Genomic DNA, 18,915 nt, shown 5'->3' on the forward strand with positions numbered 1-18,915 from the left:
GTAAATGATGCATGGCTTAAATATAATGGCTTGGCTTAAATGGCATGGCTTAAACATAAACGCGAAAAAGAAAACAAAAACACTGCATCATGACGCGACAGCTTAGAAAAAAAAAATTGCGACATGTTTTACACGCGCGAAATGTGCAGTGCAGTGCTGCACTGTGATGCGTTTAGCAAAGAGTGTGGCTCGCATAAATTATAAAAATCTTCGTGCTTATTTGCCTACAAGTATTAACAGAAGTGAAGTATTTGCCTCGCAAAGTGTTTCGAAGGGACGAAGTCATTTCTTCCGATGTTGTGCAACCATATTTTGTTGTTGTTGTTGTTGTTGTTGTTGTTGCGCCGCACGACGTCCCGTTTTCCTCGGCGCATTTTGAACAACGCTGGCCCCTTTTCCGGCCTCCCGCGGCATTGAAAAGCAAAGCATCCAGGCATTCTTGCAGAAAACACATGTGCCGTCGCAGCGTGATCAACATGTGGCAGGCGAATGGCGGCCGGAAAGAAATAAAAATAGCGTAAACAAGTTTCATGAAGTCCCCTTGACGTGAAGGTCAGCTGATAGAGCGATTTCGCGCCCCGCAACCAATCAGCGCGCGGGAAGCGCGGGAACAGCGGCAGTGAGGAGGAAAGGGATCAGGACATTGGCGCGGGTGAGAGTTCGGCAAAAAAGACGTAGAAGTGCCGCTACTCTCCGGAATAAAGGGGTTTGATGTTCCTGCGGAGTTTGCGGACGCGCTAAAACGTAGCAAATACGTTCTAGTGCCGGGATCATACTGCGTAGTGGACGTCGGCACAACGAAGTAATGCGCTGGCGTAACAATGCACAGGTTTACCGCGAAAATAACACCGAACTATCAGAGGAAACAGGAACAAAGATGTCATGGCAGTCGGTGCGCTAGCATGCATCACAGGTCTGCGCCCTCACTCGATCATCGCAGTTTACGAGCACGCATCTTACGTCACGGGGCACGACGCGCTCTTTGAAATCGAAACCGTGACTGGTCGTGAGATGAGAGCATATGAATAAACAATCGTCGGGCACTGGAGCAAAGGAGTTTTTAAGGGTGATTATTCGATCAATAGCTTTATTAAGTGCAAAAGAACAGAGCCCACATAATTTCGTGTCAGTGCCCCTTTGATAAAAACTGCACGAATAGCCTCTCAACATCTTTAGAGCCTAGTTTCAACCAAGATTTCCAAGATATAATGCCTCCTGCATGGTAAAGAGCTCTACAAGAAGGCTAAACAAATGGTCGCCGAAGAAAGGTCATAAGTTGTGGTAAAAGAAAAAAAAACAAGGATTTGTGAGCCCTACGCACAGGTAAAAGGGCTACTTGCTAGCGGAATAGCTCTGGTCGTATCCGAAAAGCTTAAAATTCGGCGTGGCTCGACTGTTAATAACATTAAATTACAGACTACACGAAGTTAGGGATTTGCGAAATTCCGTTGGCAGGCTTTCCCACACGTCTAACTTGCAGTTATCAAGATGGCTGCGCTCCCGCTAGTAGCGCAGTTAAAGGGGAGACGCACTTTGTGAAAGCATGGATGGCGCCGGGAAGCAAGGCGGCAGGATTGCTGTAACCGGCCAGCACGGTGACATTTACGCTTCTAGCCCAAGCTCCACTAACCTTGTTCGCTCAAATTAGGTGTGCGGCGAAGCGCCCTAGCACTATTTCGCATATCTCTTATACTCACAAGTTGTTATGTAGGCTTCCGCAGCGAAATCGAAAACAAAACTTGCATCATTTATTTCGTTTCTGCATTCCTTTTAAAACTTTTGTCGCCTCACATCTGGCAATATGCGACAGTTTGTTTGGCAGATAGAGAACCGTAACAAGATTTTAACGGTTCGTTGTTGCGATATGTTGGGATAATTCCAGATATTCGAAGGTACTGAATAGTTCCCTTTCGAATACTAATACGAATGATTAGTGTGTAATACTCTATTCGCATTCGAAACTTTGAATATTCGCCCAATCCTAATAAAAAGGATTGGTAGACGCGAATTTTCTGTGAATCATTTTACTACTGTCTCTGTTGTCTGGAAGAGCTGCTCTGAAGAAGCGCTGTTCAGGACTTTTAGCACGACTGAGTGCCATATATAATATAGACTTCACGAATACATGGACATAAATCGCCTCGAATAAAAATTTTATGGTTAAGAGGAAGCTCTAAATTGGAGCCAAGTCCAATTTCCCTATCAAATACATGTAAAACGCAGAAGTGCTTTTATGAGACCACCGCTGTACCAAACCGAATAAAATTTGTTGTATTTCAGAGGGAAATTAGAACTCTAACAACTCTCCAAACAGTATATTTATTAATAACTTCGGATCCCTTACAAAAATTGGCGAAAGTCAGTAAATTTAAAATAATAGAAGCAGTTTAGAAATGCGCAACTCTACACCAAAAACCGATATTGCAGTTCTATATGTTGCACCTGTTACAGCCATCTCAAGCGGACAAATTTTATATGTTAATGTATTGCTTACGTGCAGTTGTTACAGTGTTTACGGGTGTTTTGCTGAACTCCTACTCACAAATTACCGGCGTATGCTAGAGTATGCATATTGCATCAATTTTGCACGTTTTAGATGCATAATTATGGGAAGTTCGCAGAATTATGATATCGTTTTTTACTACTAAGTCAGATTGTAAACTTGATATTTGATGCTTATACTTGAGCTTCGTGAAATCATTCTTAAAGATATTTCAAAAGAATAAGATTAGCAGCATAATTTGAAAATTCGCTTTCTACAGTGACTAAATTTTAACGTATTGCCTTACATGCAGCAAATCTCATCAAAGTCGGTCTAGTGGTTGTCGAAAAAAACGATTTCTCCGTTCCCATTTACTTACGAGCCCCGGAGCTAAAGCTTCCCTTTAAGATCGAGAGCCAAACTACTTAAAGACAATAGGATGTTCTATAGCCTGCAAAAAAAACCTCAGTCGACAATATTGCACACCCCCCTCGAAACGCTGTTACGGTGGGCTACTTAATCTCACGAAACCCATTCATTCACTGCAACTTTGAACTGAAACCATGGCCCATACCTTTATAGTCCCAGTTGGCGAGCCTACGTTAGACTCTGGGCAGTAGAGCTGATCTTGTGCTGCCTCGAAGGTGTACCTTGTACAGCACGATGTTACGAAGCTTATACTTTTTTAAAGTACAGAGCTGTTCACTTCCTCAGTCTACAATACACCGCCGAATAAACAAGACGCCAAAGGCCTCATACTAATGTGGTTTCAGTGTGCCTATATGACGCTGAAAGTGCAATCATAATATGTTCACTATAATTACACTTTCAATGAGTCCCACATGACTGTGAGGCTTCGTCTTCTTGTTGGCTGCAGCTGTACGGTGTAAGAGCCATATCTAGTCCAAGAAAGTTGAGCCGAGCAGCTGCAGCATTGTGAAACGAAGCTGTCATAACTGATTCTGAAGAAGTATAAACCTGTAGATCACTGATTTGACTTGAATGTGCACCGTAAAACGAGAATAACTACTGTCGTAGAACTAACGCGCAGTAACTGTTTGTTACATGCTTGTAGCACAACAGTAAACAATAATCTGGTCTCTTGACAAGATGTCCTAATGAACCTATTTTTCACATCTATGCTTCGATTATCCCCATCGAAAGGCCACACTAGAGTTTAGAACCATGCATGAAAAATTCGAAACGCGTTGAACCGAGCTCAATCAGCCTGCACTGTGAACGTTGCCGTCGAGAAATAGAGTGTTGAGCCATTTTTCGATATATTTACAGATAAAATTAGCCGAAAAAGACCTATTGCGGAGGACCGTCGATAGTGCACTATAGCATAGAGAACTAGAGCGAACAGACGGAAACACTGCGGGAGACAGGCGTACGCCGCCTAGACTGCAGCAGACGACATACGCGAGTACTGACCCTGATGCCAGGCGAGTGGCCTTCTCAGCGGCCCTGAAGGTCGCGCTCGGGGCTATTAGGTGCCTGCGGACGATTCTCAAACCATTTGCACAGCTAGATAAAAAGACTTTCACGGTGAAACTCTGAATGAACAGGGTCGACCTTGTCTGCGTGCTGGTAGTGAAATCTTCAAGCGCTCTGCTGATTTCCAAGCTTTCAAGGAATCCTGGATATTTCTATCAGTTCAGCTTCACTGATGCATGCTGCCAACGCGGCGGCCAATGCCATTCAGGAGCGGTGGGCCTGAACATCGTCAGTCGATGTTGCAGATTCCGAGTGTTTTGGTTTTGGAAAGCCTTCCGACGACGCGCGACCTTAGGTTGACCTTGAATAGCCGCGAACGCGTGCCGAGGTGTGTCGTCGGTATCAGGAGGCTGTTTCCGTGCCCTTTGGAAAATACAAGGAGTAATTGTGTCTGCACTTCGAAATAAATTAATGGTATGCATGTCATGAGGTATTTCGTTAGCAATGCGCGTTGTTTTACGATTTGGTATATGCTATAAATAAACGAGTACAGAACTGACAGGTAATAGGAAGGACGTAGGACAGATGATCACTTACAAGTGGTGGTTATTGTAACCAGAAGTAACTGAGCCCTTGTCATGTGTCCTTCCTAGCCCCCTTTAATTTTGTGCTAGTTTATATCTCTCAGTCATGGCGTATGTTGAAGCGGATACAAGGTAACATAGATTCCGGAAAAGTCTTTTCAAACTGAACGCAACTATTTCGTTTAGTTTATATTTCATACATATTGGCATCCTGGTGTTGTCGCTCCTCTGCCCAAAAAGCCACATGAGCTCTTCCCCAGTACCTTAACAGACTTGAGTGCTCGAGTGTAAGCAGGACGTGTTTGTCAGTGCACGTGTATTCGGTATGTTTGTGTCCTGTATTCTCTCTGTCGCTCCATTTCACTGCTCTATTACCTTTACCACGCTTAGGGTAGAAAATAGACACTTTGAGCCAATGAACCGTCCGACGTCAAAACTTATGAGACCCGACTGAAGGCCACTGAGCCTAAAGAAGCTGTCGGGACTTTGTCTTACAAATAGTCATCAAGAACGCTCACAGCTCTTAGAGAGTTTTTAAAGGTCACAGATATTGCAGAGAAACGTTAAATTTCGCCGGCTCATTGCACGAATGCGCACTGTGTATATGTGCACCGTATGCATGTAAATATATGTATAGATACGGGGTGTTTCAGCGAACACTCACATTTTTTTAAAGGTTGCCTGTGGCAGATACCTCAATTCTCGTTTATAAGCCGGCCTACACGAAGCGGCGGACACTACTTGCACAAAAAATTGAAATGCAAAATCAACTAATTAACTTTCTAGGTAATTATCTTATGAACCATATTGCAATTTATCAATCAATTGGCCATATTTTGTGTGCCTGCCCGCAGTACAGTACACAGAGGGCATGCCTTCGCCACGAACTTGATGAACTGGACGACCAAGCGCTATCCGAAAAAAGAATTCTGCAACATCGAAAGGACGTACCGTCACAGAAGAAGGCCGTGCAAGCGCTATTGCGCTTTTTGCGATCTACCAGCCTGTGTGAACGACTTTAACTGGAACGCCTTTTGTTTGTGTGCCTCCATGTGTGCGTGTTTTTTTTTACCTTTATTTTTTTTAACGTTTTCCTCTCTGTCATCTTTCTAACCCCTATCCCCCATCCCCAGTGTAGGGTAGCAAACTGGAAACTCATATCTGGTTAACCTCCCTGCCTTTCCTCTTCATTCTCTCTTATATATAGGCGTGGATTTCGCAAGGCGAATCCAATTGGCACGAATTTTCAAGATGACACCAGTTTCGAGACATAAATTCCCCAACTTTGCGGAGAAATGTATTGGCGCTCAAGTTACTTGTGAGTTTCAGTGCATGAAACGACGCTTGTTAGCAAATTAACTGGAACGCCAATGCATTTCTCCGCAAAGTTTGGGAAATTATATCTCGAAACTGGTGTCATCTTGAAAATTCGTACCAATCGGATTCGCCTTGCGAAATCCACGGCTAGAATTTGTAAATTGCAATGTGGGTCATAATGTAGTTAGTAAAAACATAATTAGTGAAATTTTGTTAAGTAGTCGCTTTTGCATCTCAATTTCTCGCCGTCCTCGCCGGGCCTGCAATAAAGTTTCTTCACTCACTCACTCACTCACTCACTCACTCACTCACTCACTCACTCACTCACTCACTCACTCTTCTCACGTTTTCGTCATCTCCTTCTCCTCCGCTTTCCTTCTTTCTCTCTCTTCGCTATTGCCGTATTTCATGCCTCGCTGCTTCCCGCGTTCGCTGGGCTACCCCTAGGGAGGACGCCGAAGTTCGACGCCGACAGGATACGCAGGAACGGGCGCCTAAGAGCTACGCTCTAAAAACATATGCATACAGCATTCCACAGCGTTACACTTGCACTGAAGAAATACGGAGACAATAATAACGCCATAACCCGAACTAGCACTAACAAAACATGTCCTTTTTCTTTTTCTCTTCCTTTTTCTCTTTCTTTCTATCTTTTGCAATCGCCTATGCATCCCTTCACGTAGAAGAGGTAATCGAGTTGACGTAGTGAACGCCAAGACATTTGGTGCCGTAGGGCGCTCGTGTCATACGTCGCTGAAAATACCGCACTTAGATGTCCCGCGGCTGTGCTTACAAATCATCATTGACACTTTGGTAATTCGGACAGTACTTCCGGAATGAGATAATTAATTGTACTTGTCGAATTAAATTGCAGGAACGAAAGAATTACTGGCGGCTACTCCACTGTACTGGAAACAATATGCACTATAGGTATTCTTCGAGTAACGAAACTGCTCTTTTTTTATGCCTTAGTGCATGATAGTTGGGTACCCTGTATAATTCACTCAGTAACCGAAATGAGGCCAAGCCGGATTCACTCGAAATCAGACCCAACATCAGTCATGCGCAGGATCGCTTATACTCGGACTCACAGAAGAAGAAAAAAAAAGCATGTAAAGGCCAGATTCCAGATTCTTGGTGGTGGGAGAAGACACGGGCTGTGCAATTGAACTGTCTCCTACTATGAGGTTTTGTAAATTCTCATATAAGGCCGTCCTTTCAGTGAACAATACTCCGAGGGCACACGAAGTTTCTACACGTATATATATATATATATATATATATATATATATATATATAAGGGATTTCGTCCAAGTTCGGCACGCAGGTCCCGACGCTACATATGCAGGAAAGAAGAGACGACGAACCTTTCGGAAGGCGTGTTTACTTGACGTTCTCGACTGTTGAACCATGTCTGCGTGTCATATGTGTAAACATATGACATGCAGACATGATAGTCTTGAGCTATAATTTGAACTAACATTTCAATACGTAAACTGAAACAAAAGGACGCTGGGAGGACTATTCATGTGGGGAACGAAAAAGTTATATTTGGCCTGTCCTTGCAAGATAAATTAGAATGTGTGTGTGTGTGTGTGTGTGTGTGTGCGTGTGCGTGTGCGTGTGTGTGTGTGTGTGTGTGTGTGTGTGTGTGTGTGTGTGTGTGTGTGTGTGTGACAGCTTTCGGTACGCTGGTCGGGCCCCAGACCCCTCCGGAAAATGAAAACTTTCCGCCTATGGCACCAACCCTGCATCTTTCGACGCGCCGACGCAAAGGGAAAAGATACACGTGGGGTCGGTGCTTTGGTTTGAAAGTTGAATCCCCGCCACGGCCGTCTGCGGTCTCCAGACGCGATTGCACTCTCCGAAGGACATTCTCTCACGGATGAGTGCATTAACACCAGCGAATGGCACGACGCCAAGGAATGTTTTGGTGTTTTCCTCGACGGTGGCTTAGCGCACAATACACGTTCTCCCGCGTCGCCGAAAGCCGCATTTCAGAGATGGGTTTACGCACGGAACAAGGTGAGCGAAGAATTCTGCCCCGCCGTATGTGCCAATGAAAGTAAACATTGCAGGCTACATGTACACGTTACGCCATGTCCACCTTACCGTGCGTCATAAGGCACGGACAAGCCCACATTCATTTAAATATCTGGCGGTAGGTTTGCTTCATAAAGCTACACGTGTTCGTAGGCAAAGTGTGGAAACAGTGCGCTTCCGCTGCCGGAAGCAGAAAAAAAAAGCTGATAGAAATTATGCAGGTACGGAGTCGGCTGAACGGAATTTCTTCGATAACATGAACGGTGGCCTTATTCAAAAACGACCTTTGCCTGATTGGCCGAACGCTCATAAATGGATGGATCCTTCTCGTTTCAGTCACCAATTTCTATACAGCCAGACTGCCGTCGCTGATCGAAATTTAGGAAATAAATGTCAATATCATAGGTAGAAAAACAGAAGGCATCGACAACAGTCTGGTTAGACAGCATACAAGTACAGCTGCAAATGGGAGGTCATTTGCACGTGGCTGCACTGGTTCATTTTCCCATTTTTCGATAGATGAACGCTGGGTTTGTTTGGTTGTTTGTTTGTTTTATGGCTTGTTGTCTGTCTGTCTGTCTGTCTGTCTGTCTGTCTGTCTGTCTGTCTGTCTGTCTGTTTTAATTAATACGCCCCACTAGAGCATGCAATTTACATAGCATCAGTGGCGTAGCAACGGGGGATGCCGGGGGGGGGGGGGTGTCACATACGTCTGAAGACACCCGAAAATTGTCGATATCCTCGCCTTCCTCGACTACAAACACACGGGGGGGGGGGGGGCGGAGGAGGTGTAACAGAAGAGCTAAGGGCCCCGGGTGCCAGACGACCTAGCTACTCCACTGCATAGCATTCTAGGCACTTTTTGATCTTGTGTACAGACAAAGGCTGGTCATCTTATTGTGCTAATACATAGAAGTGAAATTCTTCACCAAACTGAGGCCACTCACTCGTAACATGGTCAACAGTTTCGGAACCCTGTCAACCATATCGATGAGCGCGGAGTGGGTTTTTGAAAACGCAATTAACTTCAAGTCACAACTTAGACGGGGAAGTTGTGTCGCGACGAAGAAGCCCGGCTTGAGTGCGGCGCTGCAGCACGGGCAGGTATATGCAGTCTTGTCTCTGTCCATTTGGAAACAAGGCTACGAAGGCATTATTTCTAGGTCAAAGGGTTTGTGTTATACGCATGACAACAAATAAAATGGCCACATGATATTTTATTTGCGCACGCATGTGTTCACGGGACTGTCGATTTCCGCCTCTCTCATCTTTCTGTTTCCTGCTACCCCTTTTCATGTGTAGGGTAGCCAACCGGGCGCTTTTCTGGTTAACCTCCCTACCTTCTTAATTTTAACTCGCTCTTTCTCCGCAGGGATACACAGTTATATTACCTATGTTCGCAGCTTAATAACATGGCAGACGCCACACGAACACGAACACAAAAAACACAGAAGGAAGCGCGGCCTGTCTCTGTAGTTCGGTGTGCTCATTTGATCGTGCTGCAAGCATGAGCCTCACCGTGCACCAGCTGGCAGAATGCGCGATCCTGTCGTTACGCAGAGACCTCCCACTCTCATCCCATTTGTTAAACTACTCCACCGGCTGAACAAGACGGCCAAAACAAGGGAAGCCTGTTCAGATAAAAGGCAATGACGCCGTTCAAGGACGCCACGATTGTTTCCTTTTCCAAGTGACAAGGAGTAGCCGGTGCCACCATAAAGGCGCCAACCTCTCCTAATATTCACTTCAAAAAAAAAGAGAGGTTACGATCATCTTCCATTAGAAATGCCTATGTCTTCCTCGCACAGTTTTTTTTCCTGTGGAGAGGACGAACACATTATAATAAAAGCGAAGTCGCAAAACAAGTCAATGTCGTTTAGGATTTCCAGCCGTCAGTGATGCAAGTCAGTCGATCGTAGCAGAAAGTTTCGTGCCAGCAGCTGGTTCACGTAGCCTATTTTTTTTTCTTTCCCAGTGATCACCTTGCTGCCCGCCGAATGTCCTCCTGAGTAGCATTAACGACGTGCGCATGCATTGAAATAAGCCTACAAAGGGCGTACGAACAGAGCTCGCGCATCCTTGGAACAGTTCACCCTCGACAAGGTTCGTTCCCGAACCGGTCGACGAGCGGCGCGCGCTACCAAATTCGGTCGAGAGTCGCGCTTTGAGAGTACGCGAACGCTCGGCCTCTGCTGTACGCGCGGCAGTGGTGGCATCGCCCGGTGAAGTCGCGTCGCGCGCACCTCGCTCCAGTGACAGCAGCAGCGGCAGCAGTGGCGGCGGCACATTGGAACACATTCCCGGAATGGCAAACGACGCGCAGGAGCGGAACGCACTCGAGCAGGTGAGTGTCGTGCGCGACAGGAACGACATGCGGGGCAGGGATGACATCTTGGACAGGGGAAAGCTGGTTCTTCTCCGGCGTAAGCCGAAACAACGCGACCGAAATATGGACAGAAAAGTCCTGCGCTTGTCCTGTGGCGCGTGTTCTTTTCCAAATGGGAAACATTTGCTCGGCCCAATGTCGGGCAAGTATATGGTGGCCAAGCGTGACACGTGTGGCCCATGTTTGGCGATTTCGGTTGGTCCGTTCTTGGGGATTGGCATCGGCCTTACATCGGCCAGTTATTAGGGTGCCGACCTAGGGCCGATCATTGCTGCCAACCTGGCCGGCTTCAAACCAAGTAAGTGGCATGACAATCTATAAGTAAGCCTATGTCTGGGCCTACATCAAACCTAGTATGGCCCCTGATAATTTGAAGGTTGTCACATGTCTGGGCCTACATCGAACCTAGCATGGCCCACGAAAATTTGTAGGTCGGCTGATAAGATCTGGTCCTGTATCGAATCTAACATAACAGCGACAACAATGACGTCTTATGGACGTCTACCAAGGTAAATATACCTGGTAGCGAAGCTTCCATAGGAGCCCATACGTTCAAAACATGGCGGTTCATCGGCGGTTCATGGGGCTTAGCGCCATCTCTATGTGGATGGAACACTTCCGGTGGAAGAAGAAATGATGTGACGCCATATCCGTTAAAAACTGAAGTGACGTCATTTTGTTTTCGAAGGCGCGAAATTTGTTTTGTTGGCCTGCCTTTAGAGCTGTATATTAATATGCCCCGCCTTGCGACTTTGATGGCCGCTTCGAGCTTTATGCACGGAAAGCGATGCAGGAAATGGCCAGCCGTACGGTTGTCGAAATCGTACCCCTGCACCGAACATACTTTCTTTGGAGGCCGACGAAAGCTTTCAGTGTAGAGTGCTGATCCCATCGTCGGATGCCTAGTCCGTCGGCCAGCGCAGTCGCACGGAAACAACTACACAATTATCTGGCGGTCGTAACTAAACTACTTTTAACTGAAAAGTTTAAGAATAGATGAAACTAGCCGCGTCACCAATTTCAGACACAGTTCGACAAACAAAAAAGCACAACGTGTGAGGTGGGGGGGGGGGGGGGGGGGGGCATATTTCAGCAGGTGAACTTTACGAGCGCGCCTTTCTGCACATTTCAAGAGGTGCATTAATGCATTGCGAGTGATAGGGGCGTCAACGCCCCCTGTAACAATGTGCGCTGAAAAGAAATATATTTATTTATAATAATAAAATTAAATAAACTTGTACTTTCTTGACTCGTCACGAATATATAAAATTGACCGGGAATTTTATTTTCTTTGAATGAGTCTAAATGCATCCCACTTGAATTAAAAAAAAGAGCTTTGTTTTTTCTTTCCCAGTGTTTGTTCCCTCCAAACAAAGTCGCGCTTCAATCGCTGCTCCCATAGCCACCCTTGCTGATGTCGGTGACAGTTTGTACTGAACCGCTTTTCGCCCGAAGCTTCGCGACCTATTTGGATCGACCTTGCATCTACTGTCAGGACGTGGATGTCCTAGGAACACGTTGAATACGTCCTGTGGACATACGTCTCCGACATATGCATTTTGCATACATATTGCGGACATGTCAGGGCCTTTTGCGCGGTGTTTGCTATAATGTCTGTTACGGTCGCACCCCCATGCATCACGAACACATACATTTCGGGCTCTCGTTACGCGCGTACGCATTTGTGCAGAAGTGCAACGTACTCATTCATATGGGCCTTCCGTCAAGCGCAAGTGATTTATTGAATTAACTGAAGTGTTCAAAGTAAATTGCTTAAGAAAATTCGTAATGTACGACGTACACATGAGCTGAAGACACGATAGCAGGGGATTGTAATTCGAACATGCGATACAACATGATTCTGTTACGAGGAAACGAAAAGAAAAAACCTCAGTTGAAGGACAAATAGTCGCGCGTGTGCCGGAAAAGGTTCATATATGGGATAGCCTTGGGGCATCCGTGATAGTACATTCAAAACTGGACGTCTTGTGGATGTCCAATTTGTCTCCAAAATGGTACATGGACATTGGTACAGGATTCCGATGTCATGACGAAGTGTTTTCATTGGTATGGCCCACAGAAATTTGTAGGTGAGCTTATGTCTGGCCCTACATTGAGCTTAGATTGACTATTAGCATGTGTTACACTTAAGAAACTGCATATTTCTGGACGATGACAAGCAAGCATGCACCCTTCTTGCTGTACAGCATGCACAGTACAGTATGTGCTGCACCGAACAGAGCATATTCATTTAAAATGTATTACGAAACAGTTCACTTGAAAAATGCTGAAGCTTGTGTCACATAACCATGTGCACATAGAATAGAACAAATAGATAACTGAAATTACGTTATCAACATATGAATACCTCTTTTAAAAATACTGGATGCATCTGCCTATCATTAAAGACAACGCTCGATGCCATTGAAAAATGCCACAGTAGAGAAGGATTGTGTGGTACACTGGTTTCGGGAAGGCAATATACTGCACTGAAGTAAGAAACGAAAATAAACTCCTTATTGTTATAACAAACTAGAAAAAAAAGCACTTGTCATTCCAGAAAAATCTTTAGAATTATTATTCAGTGAAATCTAATACAAGTTAGTCACTGGCGAAAACGTATCGGGCTGGCGTCGAAGTGCGTGAAATTGCTTTTCAATCCGCCTGATACAATACGTTGACGACCTACTTCGGCAGGACGTATTTCCCACTTTGCATACGACCTTGTCGTAGCCGTCCCTGAATAATGGCCGTACAGCACACTCGGTCCCACGTCATTTTTCTACTGATTCACGTGCCGACGTGGTTGGCAAACAAACTTAGCAAGACCTTTTTTTTTTTCCTTTTATGGCCTCTATGCCGCGATAATTGGCAGCCGACCTTCCCCCAGCATTTTTCCAACCGTCGGCCATCGGTCGATTCCGCTTGGCTTATATGTGTCCTTGTTTCATTCACGGCGGTTTCAGCTTATATGCGGGGTCTCGAACGAGGAGACTAGCCTTGCAAGCGATCAAGGAATACGCGAACCGGTGCACATTACCGCGTCGTGGTCAAATTTAGATCCTCCGCCATCACCTCCTCCTCCTCCTCCTCCTCCTCCTCTAATCGCGTGTTCATTCTGCGAGCCAAAAACCTTGTTACAATGACTGAAGATTCCAAGGGAAAGGTTGCACACGTAATATTAGCACCTGCTATGTTTTGAAAATATTTTCTTTCAGCGTACGTGTCGATGTTGGGGCAATACCTACTGCGATAGCTCAATGTCTATCGCGTTCTGCACACGCAATACTAGGTGGCGGGTTCGATTACTGACTCCAGAGGCCACATTCCGATGGATTATACAATCCAAGAAACGCTTGTTCTCTTAGACTAGTGCTGAAACTTATCCGCATTCCTCCTGCTGCGGAACTTTCAATAGCTTCTACGTCGTTTTTCAGTGATATAAAAACCACTCAACTATATGATATCGCGGGGAGCGCTAAAAAAAAGAAAAAGAAAGTAGAGGGGGCGGGGATAGACGCGCTTTAGATTCAACTAAAACGCAATTTGCTGTGGAATGCCAGCAGAACAAAGAACTTGACATCAGTACGAATGACTATGTGTCAAGAGACCGCTGTAAAGGGTGACTGATTGAATCCACTCGCAGCGACGACGAGCAATGTAACCGGCTGGAAATAGTCTTCTCGGACGTTTAAAATGACAGAGTTGTTTATTTTTGACGGGTGTCTCAATAATAGGTTATATTTATTGCTAGGAATTAAGTAACAATACTTTATTCGTTCCGTTTTGTTAGGGTACATCCCCTCCGTCGGTAGTCACGGGCACGAAAAGAAAGGCTGCCTAAATTCGAGAAATTTTGGCTTTCTCGTTCGACGTTGCTGTTGTACGGATAGCACGTTTCTTAAGACTGAGGTGGCACAGGAACGTGACTCGGATGCGGATGTCGGCGCCGCTGATTACTGTCTTCATGGCTGTGGCCCTTCCCTCATGCGCATTTCGTCATGTATTGCACGTTGCAAAACAAGCCGGTCGTAGGCGTTTTTTATTTAAATTATTTTCATGTCGTATATCTGGCATAGATCCTCTTTGCACACGACTACTATTACGCCCGGAGAATGTCCAATTCAATGAGGATCCGTACACCGAAAGAGCCGTGGTCGATCGCATCCGGTTTCAATGCCCACGTGTGTTCTGTTGCGCAATATTGCGAGCTGTAGGCAGAAACTTCGAAGGCCTTAATTCTTGAAAGGAAGTTGTAGCGCTTTTGAAACTGAAATAGCATTTTCAGAGCGTATGATCGAGAATCCCAGTTGGCAGTTGTCAAGGCGCACCGAAGAAATCGTCTGGTGACAGTCGCTGCATTGCCGACCCGATCCGGCTGCGGTGTTTCTCGCTGCTCCTTTCACTGTAAATTTGATGACAGTAGCAAATGACTGACACACACTGTTTTAGTGAACGCGTTATTCTCTGTTCTTTCGAAACTGACACGCGAAGTACAATGTATGCGCGTGCTCGCGCTTATTTTGGCGGGACAGCTCCGGCTGTTCATATCCCACTCACACCTCCAACAAAAGCAGCGCAACAATCGGCCAACGCTGGGGTACGCTCGGACGCCTCCGTGCTTTTTTTTCTAGGCTTAGGGCTTTCCACAGAGAGCAAATCGAACAATTCAGAGCAATTCTAAATGTGATGTCGCGAGAGTTCGCGCGGGCCTCGGCAGCTGTCAGCACCGCTTCAAAATTTGTTAGCTATATGTTTACATCTACGATTATAAGTAACGAATACGAACCACCTTGCGTTTATCCAGATGAACAACTCTGTAATCATACGTGTTTCACGTACAGAAAGGGAGACGTGACTGTCATAATAAAAGTAGCAATTGTTCACTTTCAGTCGTGCCCATCCCGGCGCCCACCTAGAATTCCTGTGATCAAGGTCTTCTGTTCGAGGCGTAGCCTCGATTAGAAGACAGGCCTTACCACCCCTTTATTGTTTACTTCGTTTATTTCAAGGTCGTGTTAGACCTCAGCTGTGTTCTCGAGAAAGCGAGTATTCGGCAGAAAAGGAAAGCATTGAAACGGAAAGTGTCATTGTATTGCATACCGTTGACGTGGAGCGGGCCTTCCCTGCTTTGGCAGCTGAGATGTGAAAGCACTATATGTCCCATGAGACAGAAAAGCCAGCGCTGTCCGCTACTAGCGGCAAAAAAAATCATAATCATCAGTGATGTCATCGGCATCTTGTATGACGTCAGTAGTAATACAGAAATAAAGTTAGAACAAGTTAGAGTAAGGTGACTTAAGATGGAATAAAGTGAATGCAGGTGAACTATAGATGATTACCTTGAATTAAAGTGGATTAAGGTGGATTAGGGTTCGCACAAATTAGCGAAAGCTGGGTTAAGGTGGATTAAAGTGGATCAATGTGGATTAAGGTTGGTGCATACTGCAGCAAGGTGGATTAAGGCGAATTACGGTAGAATTGTGAAGGGCACGTGACAATGTATGATGGCAGGTATCACGGACGTAACCAACTAATTAAAGAAGTCATTATGCTTTCACATTCAAATAACATAAGGATACTTAAGTGACTGTCTATTTCTTTTTACTTTGTTTCGTAGATTATGCACGTGTGCGGGCGGTTCTTCAGGAGCTGGCTAGTTGCCTTCTCTTATTGGGCGCTTTCCTGAATTTCCAACTCTCGCAGTATAAACATAGGTGTACTGCGGTACCCAGGTATCATCAAAACACAATTTGGTACATAAGTTTTATGAAAAAAAGTGCGTCACTTTCGGCTATACTGGTGCTTAGGTGAACTTGGAGCATCACTGCTAGTCCTGCTGAAAAAAATAACAACATCCATAAGTTCCATATTCGACACCCCCAGATGACCAAACAGAATCATACAGGTATGTGTGATTATTGGATACGAAATGTTTGGGAATTTTCACGCCTTACTTTTCAAACTGTGCACTATGCAAGATGCAGAATAGCGGAACTCAGCATGTTGCTTTGTTTTTTCGTTCATTGGTGAAGCCAATCTAAGCTCACACCGGTACGTAGCACTAGTTGCAATTACTCCGGGAATTGCCGATGCACCTTACAACACAGAAGCTGTGTCTGCGCGAAATAAAGGTGGAAAGGAACCGTAGACAGTCAGGACAGTTTCTAGTCATCGCAAGACCTTTTTTCCACATCAACAACACCGTAAATACCGTCTACGCACGGCAATTAGGCGAAGACGATATTGCCGATTAATGCAAGTGACTCCTCAACTTCAACGCCTCGCATTGTGAATTATGTTGTGTCGTTGAGTCGCTGTTCTTCGCATGGCAGCGACCATGTAGCATTGTATATTATGGCTGTATGCGTTGTACCCAGTTGCATAGTGTCGTACAAAGTTTCATAGCGTTTTATAAAGTTACATAGCGTTCTGTACATAACGTTTTACACATCATTGTACGCGTATTCTCGCATAGAGTTCACCAAGAACTCGAAGGCAGACGAAGGTTTTGTAATTATTATTGTTTTCTTTCGTTACATTTCCCACGTGCCGATGAAGCTCCTTCGCAAAGCTGGACAAATGTTCTGTGTCAAACTAACGTACCAGCCCGTGGCAACAATTTCTGTCCAATATCAGTGGACGTCGACGGAAAGTAAGCGCACAGGAAGACACACACGAACAACCGAGAAAGACACAGCACAAGCGCGTGTCTTTCTCGGCTGTTCGTGTGTCTTCCTTTGCGCTTATTTCCCGTCGATCTGGAATGCACCATCTAGCCCTTCTGAGGGTGTTGTTAAACTATCAGAGGACATGAAGACACACATTATTTACTGCATAAGTGTCGCAGTTTTTTTTTTCCAGCTCTGGCCGCCCTGAGCTACCATCCGCAGCGTCTCTTCGCGCGATGGTTTTGGCAACACGGAACACTCGCGGTGCTTCAATGTTGACGTGCAATCGCCAGAGATGTCGTCGAAGGTGCCCTATCTCCACCTGTCCCCCTGGTGGGAAATGAAGGCCGGCAGCGCTGCGATACGAGCAAAGATAGCAGCAGCCGCGCGTCCCCGATTCTTCGGCGCTTCTTCTACGCGACGTGATTGTGAGAGTGGTCCAGTCCGGCCATACACGCCTCTCTTGTGTCATGGTCTCGCTCAGCTGAGCCTGCATCGTACAACACGTGTGTGTCGGTCTTGATACGTCGCCGATAGTTTCTGTTAACGAGGACAGCGGCCGTGCAAACGTGATTAGCAGCGGCATGCCCATATTACTCCAAGCAAGAAAAATGTACCTGGGGTGAAGAAAGACAAGCTGGTCCTTTACTGCGCAAAGAGCCACACGCATAAGCCAGGGTGGGAGTTCCGTCTCCGTTTCAAGAAGAACAACATACTAGTAGAGCTATTATCAATAACGACGATGGCGATGTTGGTGGTGATGATGGTTACGTTCACTTTACCACTGAATAATAAGTGTAACTGGCTTTATTTAGACATACTTAGCCAGGAGGAGGAGACAAAGGAGAGGAAAGACAGGGAGGTTAGCCAGTGTAAGTACCGGCTGGCTACCCTGTGCTGGGGAAAGGGGTCAAGGGAATAAAAGGAGAAGGAAGAAGAGGGGAAAAAATGGGAAAAAAAGAGAAAATTCACACAGTAACGCGAAACTACGCGCTACAACGTTCAAAGGCGGTCGCACAATTCGCAGTTCCTTAAAAACTTCAACAAAGCCCTTAAGGCCTTGAATGCCGAAGCCCGTCTGGACCAATGTCCTAGAGCTTTTTCCTCTGTAAAGGGGCGATTGTCCAGCTTTGCGAGAGCGGTCACGAGCACTTTTCTTCGCACTGCGTAACGGGGACAGTCACATAGGAGGTGTTGAATCGTCTCCTCGCAGCCGCAGGTGTCAAGTAGGGCTGTCGGCCATGCCAATGCGGAATGAATAGGAGTTCGTGAATGCCACGCCGAGCCACAGGTGGCACAGAAGTGTTGCTTCCGCTTGTGGCAACCCTGGTGGTAGGCGGAGTTGCAGACGTGGATCCAATTTGTGGAGACGTGCGTTCGTGAAATCACTGGTGTTCCACAGATTCTGCGTAAGCTCGCTGGCGAGGGAGCGAAGACTTGTGGCTGCATCTGTTCTTGACAGCGGTATGAGTATAATCTGGGCACCATCATGAGCCGACCGGGCAGCGTCATCCGCACTGTCATTTCCTGAAATTCCACAGTGTCCCGGTATCCACTGGTAGATGATGTTGTGTCCCTTGTTGATTGCGTGATGGTGGAGCAGTCCGATGTCTGCTACTAGTTGCTCATTTGGTCCATGGTTGAAAGGAGACATCAGACACTGAAGAGCTGCCTTTGAGTCACATAAGATGGACCATGAATGTGATGATTTGTGAACTATAAACTCCAGAGCAGCACGGATAGCTGCGAGTTCTGCAGCCGTCGATGACGTAATGTGAGATGTCTTGAACTTGAGGGTGACGCACTCTGCGGGAATCACCACTGCTCCAGCTGAACTATTAGAGGATACAGAACCGTCTGTGAAAACATGGATGCGTCCTCTGTGCTGTTCATGTAGCACTGAAAGCACGGTTTGTTTGAGGGCGAAAGTGGACATCTCCGTTTTCCTTTTGATACCGGGAATAGCAAGAAGAGCCTGGAGTGGATGGAGGCACC

General features: G+C 45.9%; 2 protein-coding genes across 2 annotated transcripts in view; one reads left to right on the forward strand and one right to left on the reverse strand.

Annotated features, from left to right (window-relative positions):
- LOC142585482 (SEC14-like protein 2) overlaps positions 1-18,915 on the reverse strand; it is a 93,058-nt gene that overhangs the window by 60,220 nt on the left and 13,923 nt on the right. The window lies entirely within an intron of this gene.
- Positions 10,007-18,915, forward strand: part of LOC142586325 (SEC14-like protein 4) — a 55,101-nt gene continuing 46,192 nt past the window's right edge. Inside the window, exon 1 of the mRNA XM_075697573.1 lies at positions 10,007-10,207. Coding sequence (XP_075553688.1) covers positions 10,169-10,207 — 39 coding nt within the window. The 5' untranslated portion in view covers positions 10,007-10,168. The remainder of the gene's footprint in view (positions 10,208-18,915) is intronic.

This window comes from Dermacentor variabilis, chromosome 6, assembly GCF_050947875.1.
Source record: "Dermacentor variabilis isolate Ectoservices chromosome 6, ASM5094787v1, whole genome shotgun sequence".
In the NCBI taxonomy this organism is placed as follows: domain Eukaryota; kingdom Metazoa; phylum Arthropoda; class Arachnida; order Ixodida; family Ixodidae; genus Dermacentor; species Dermacentor variabilis.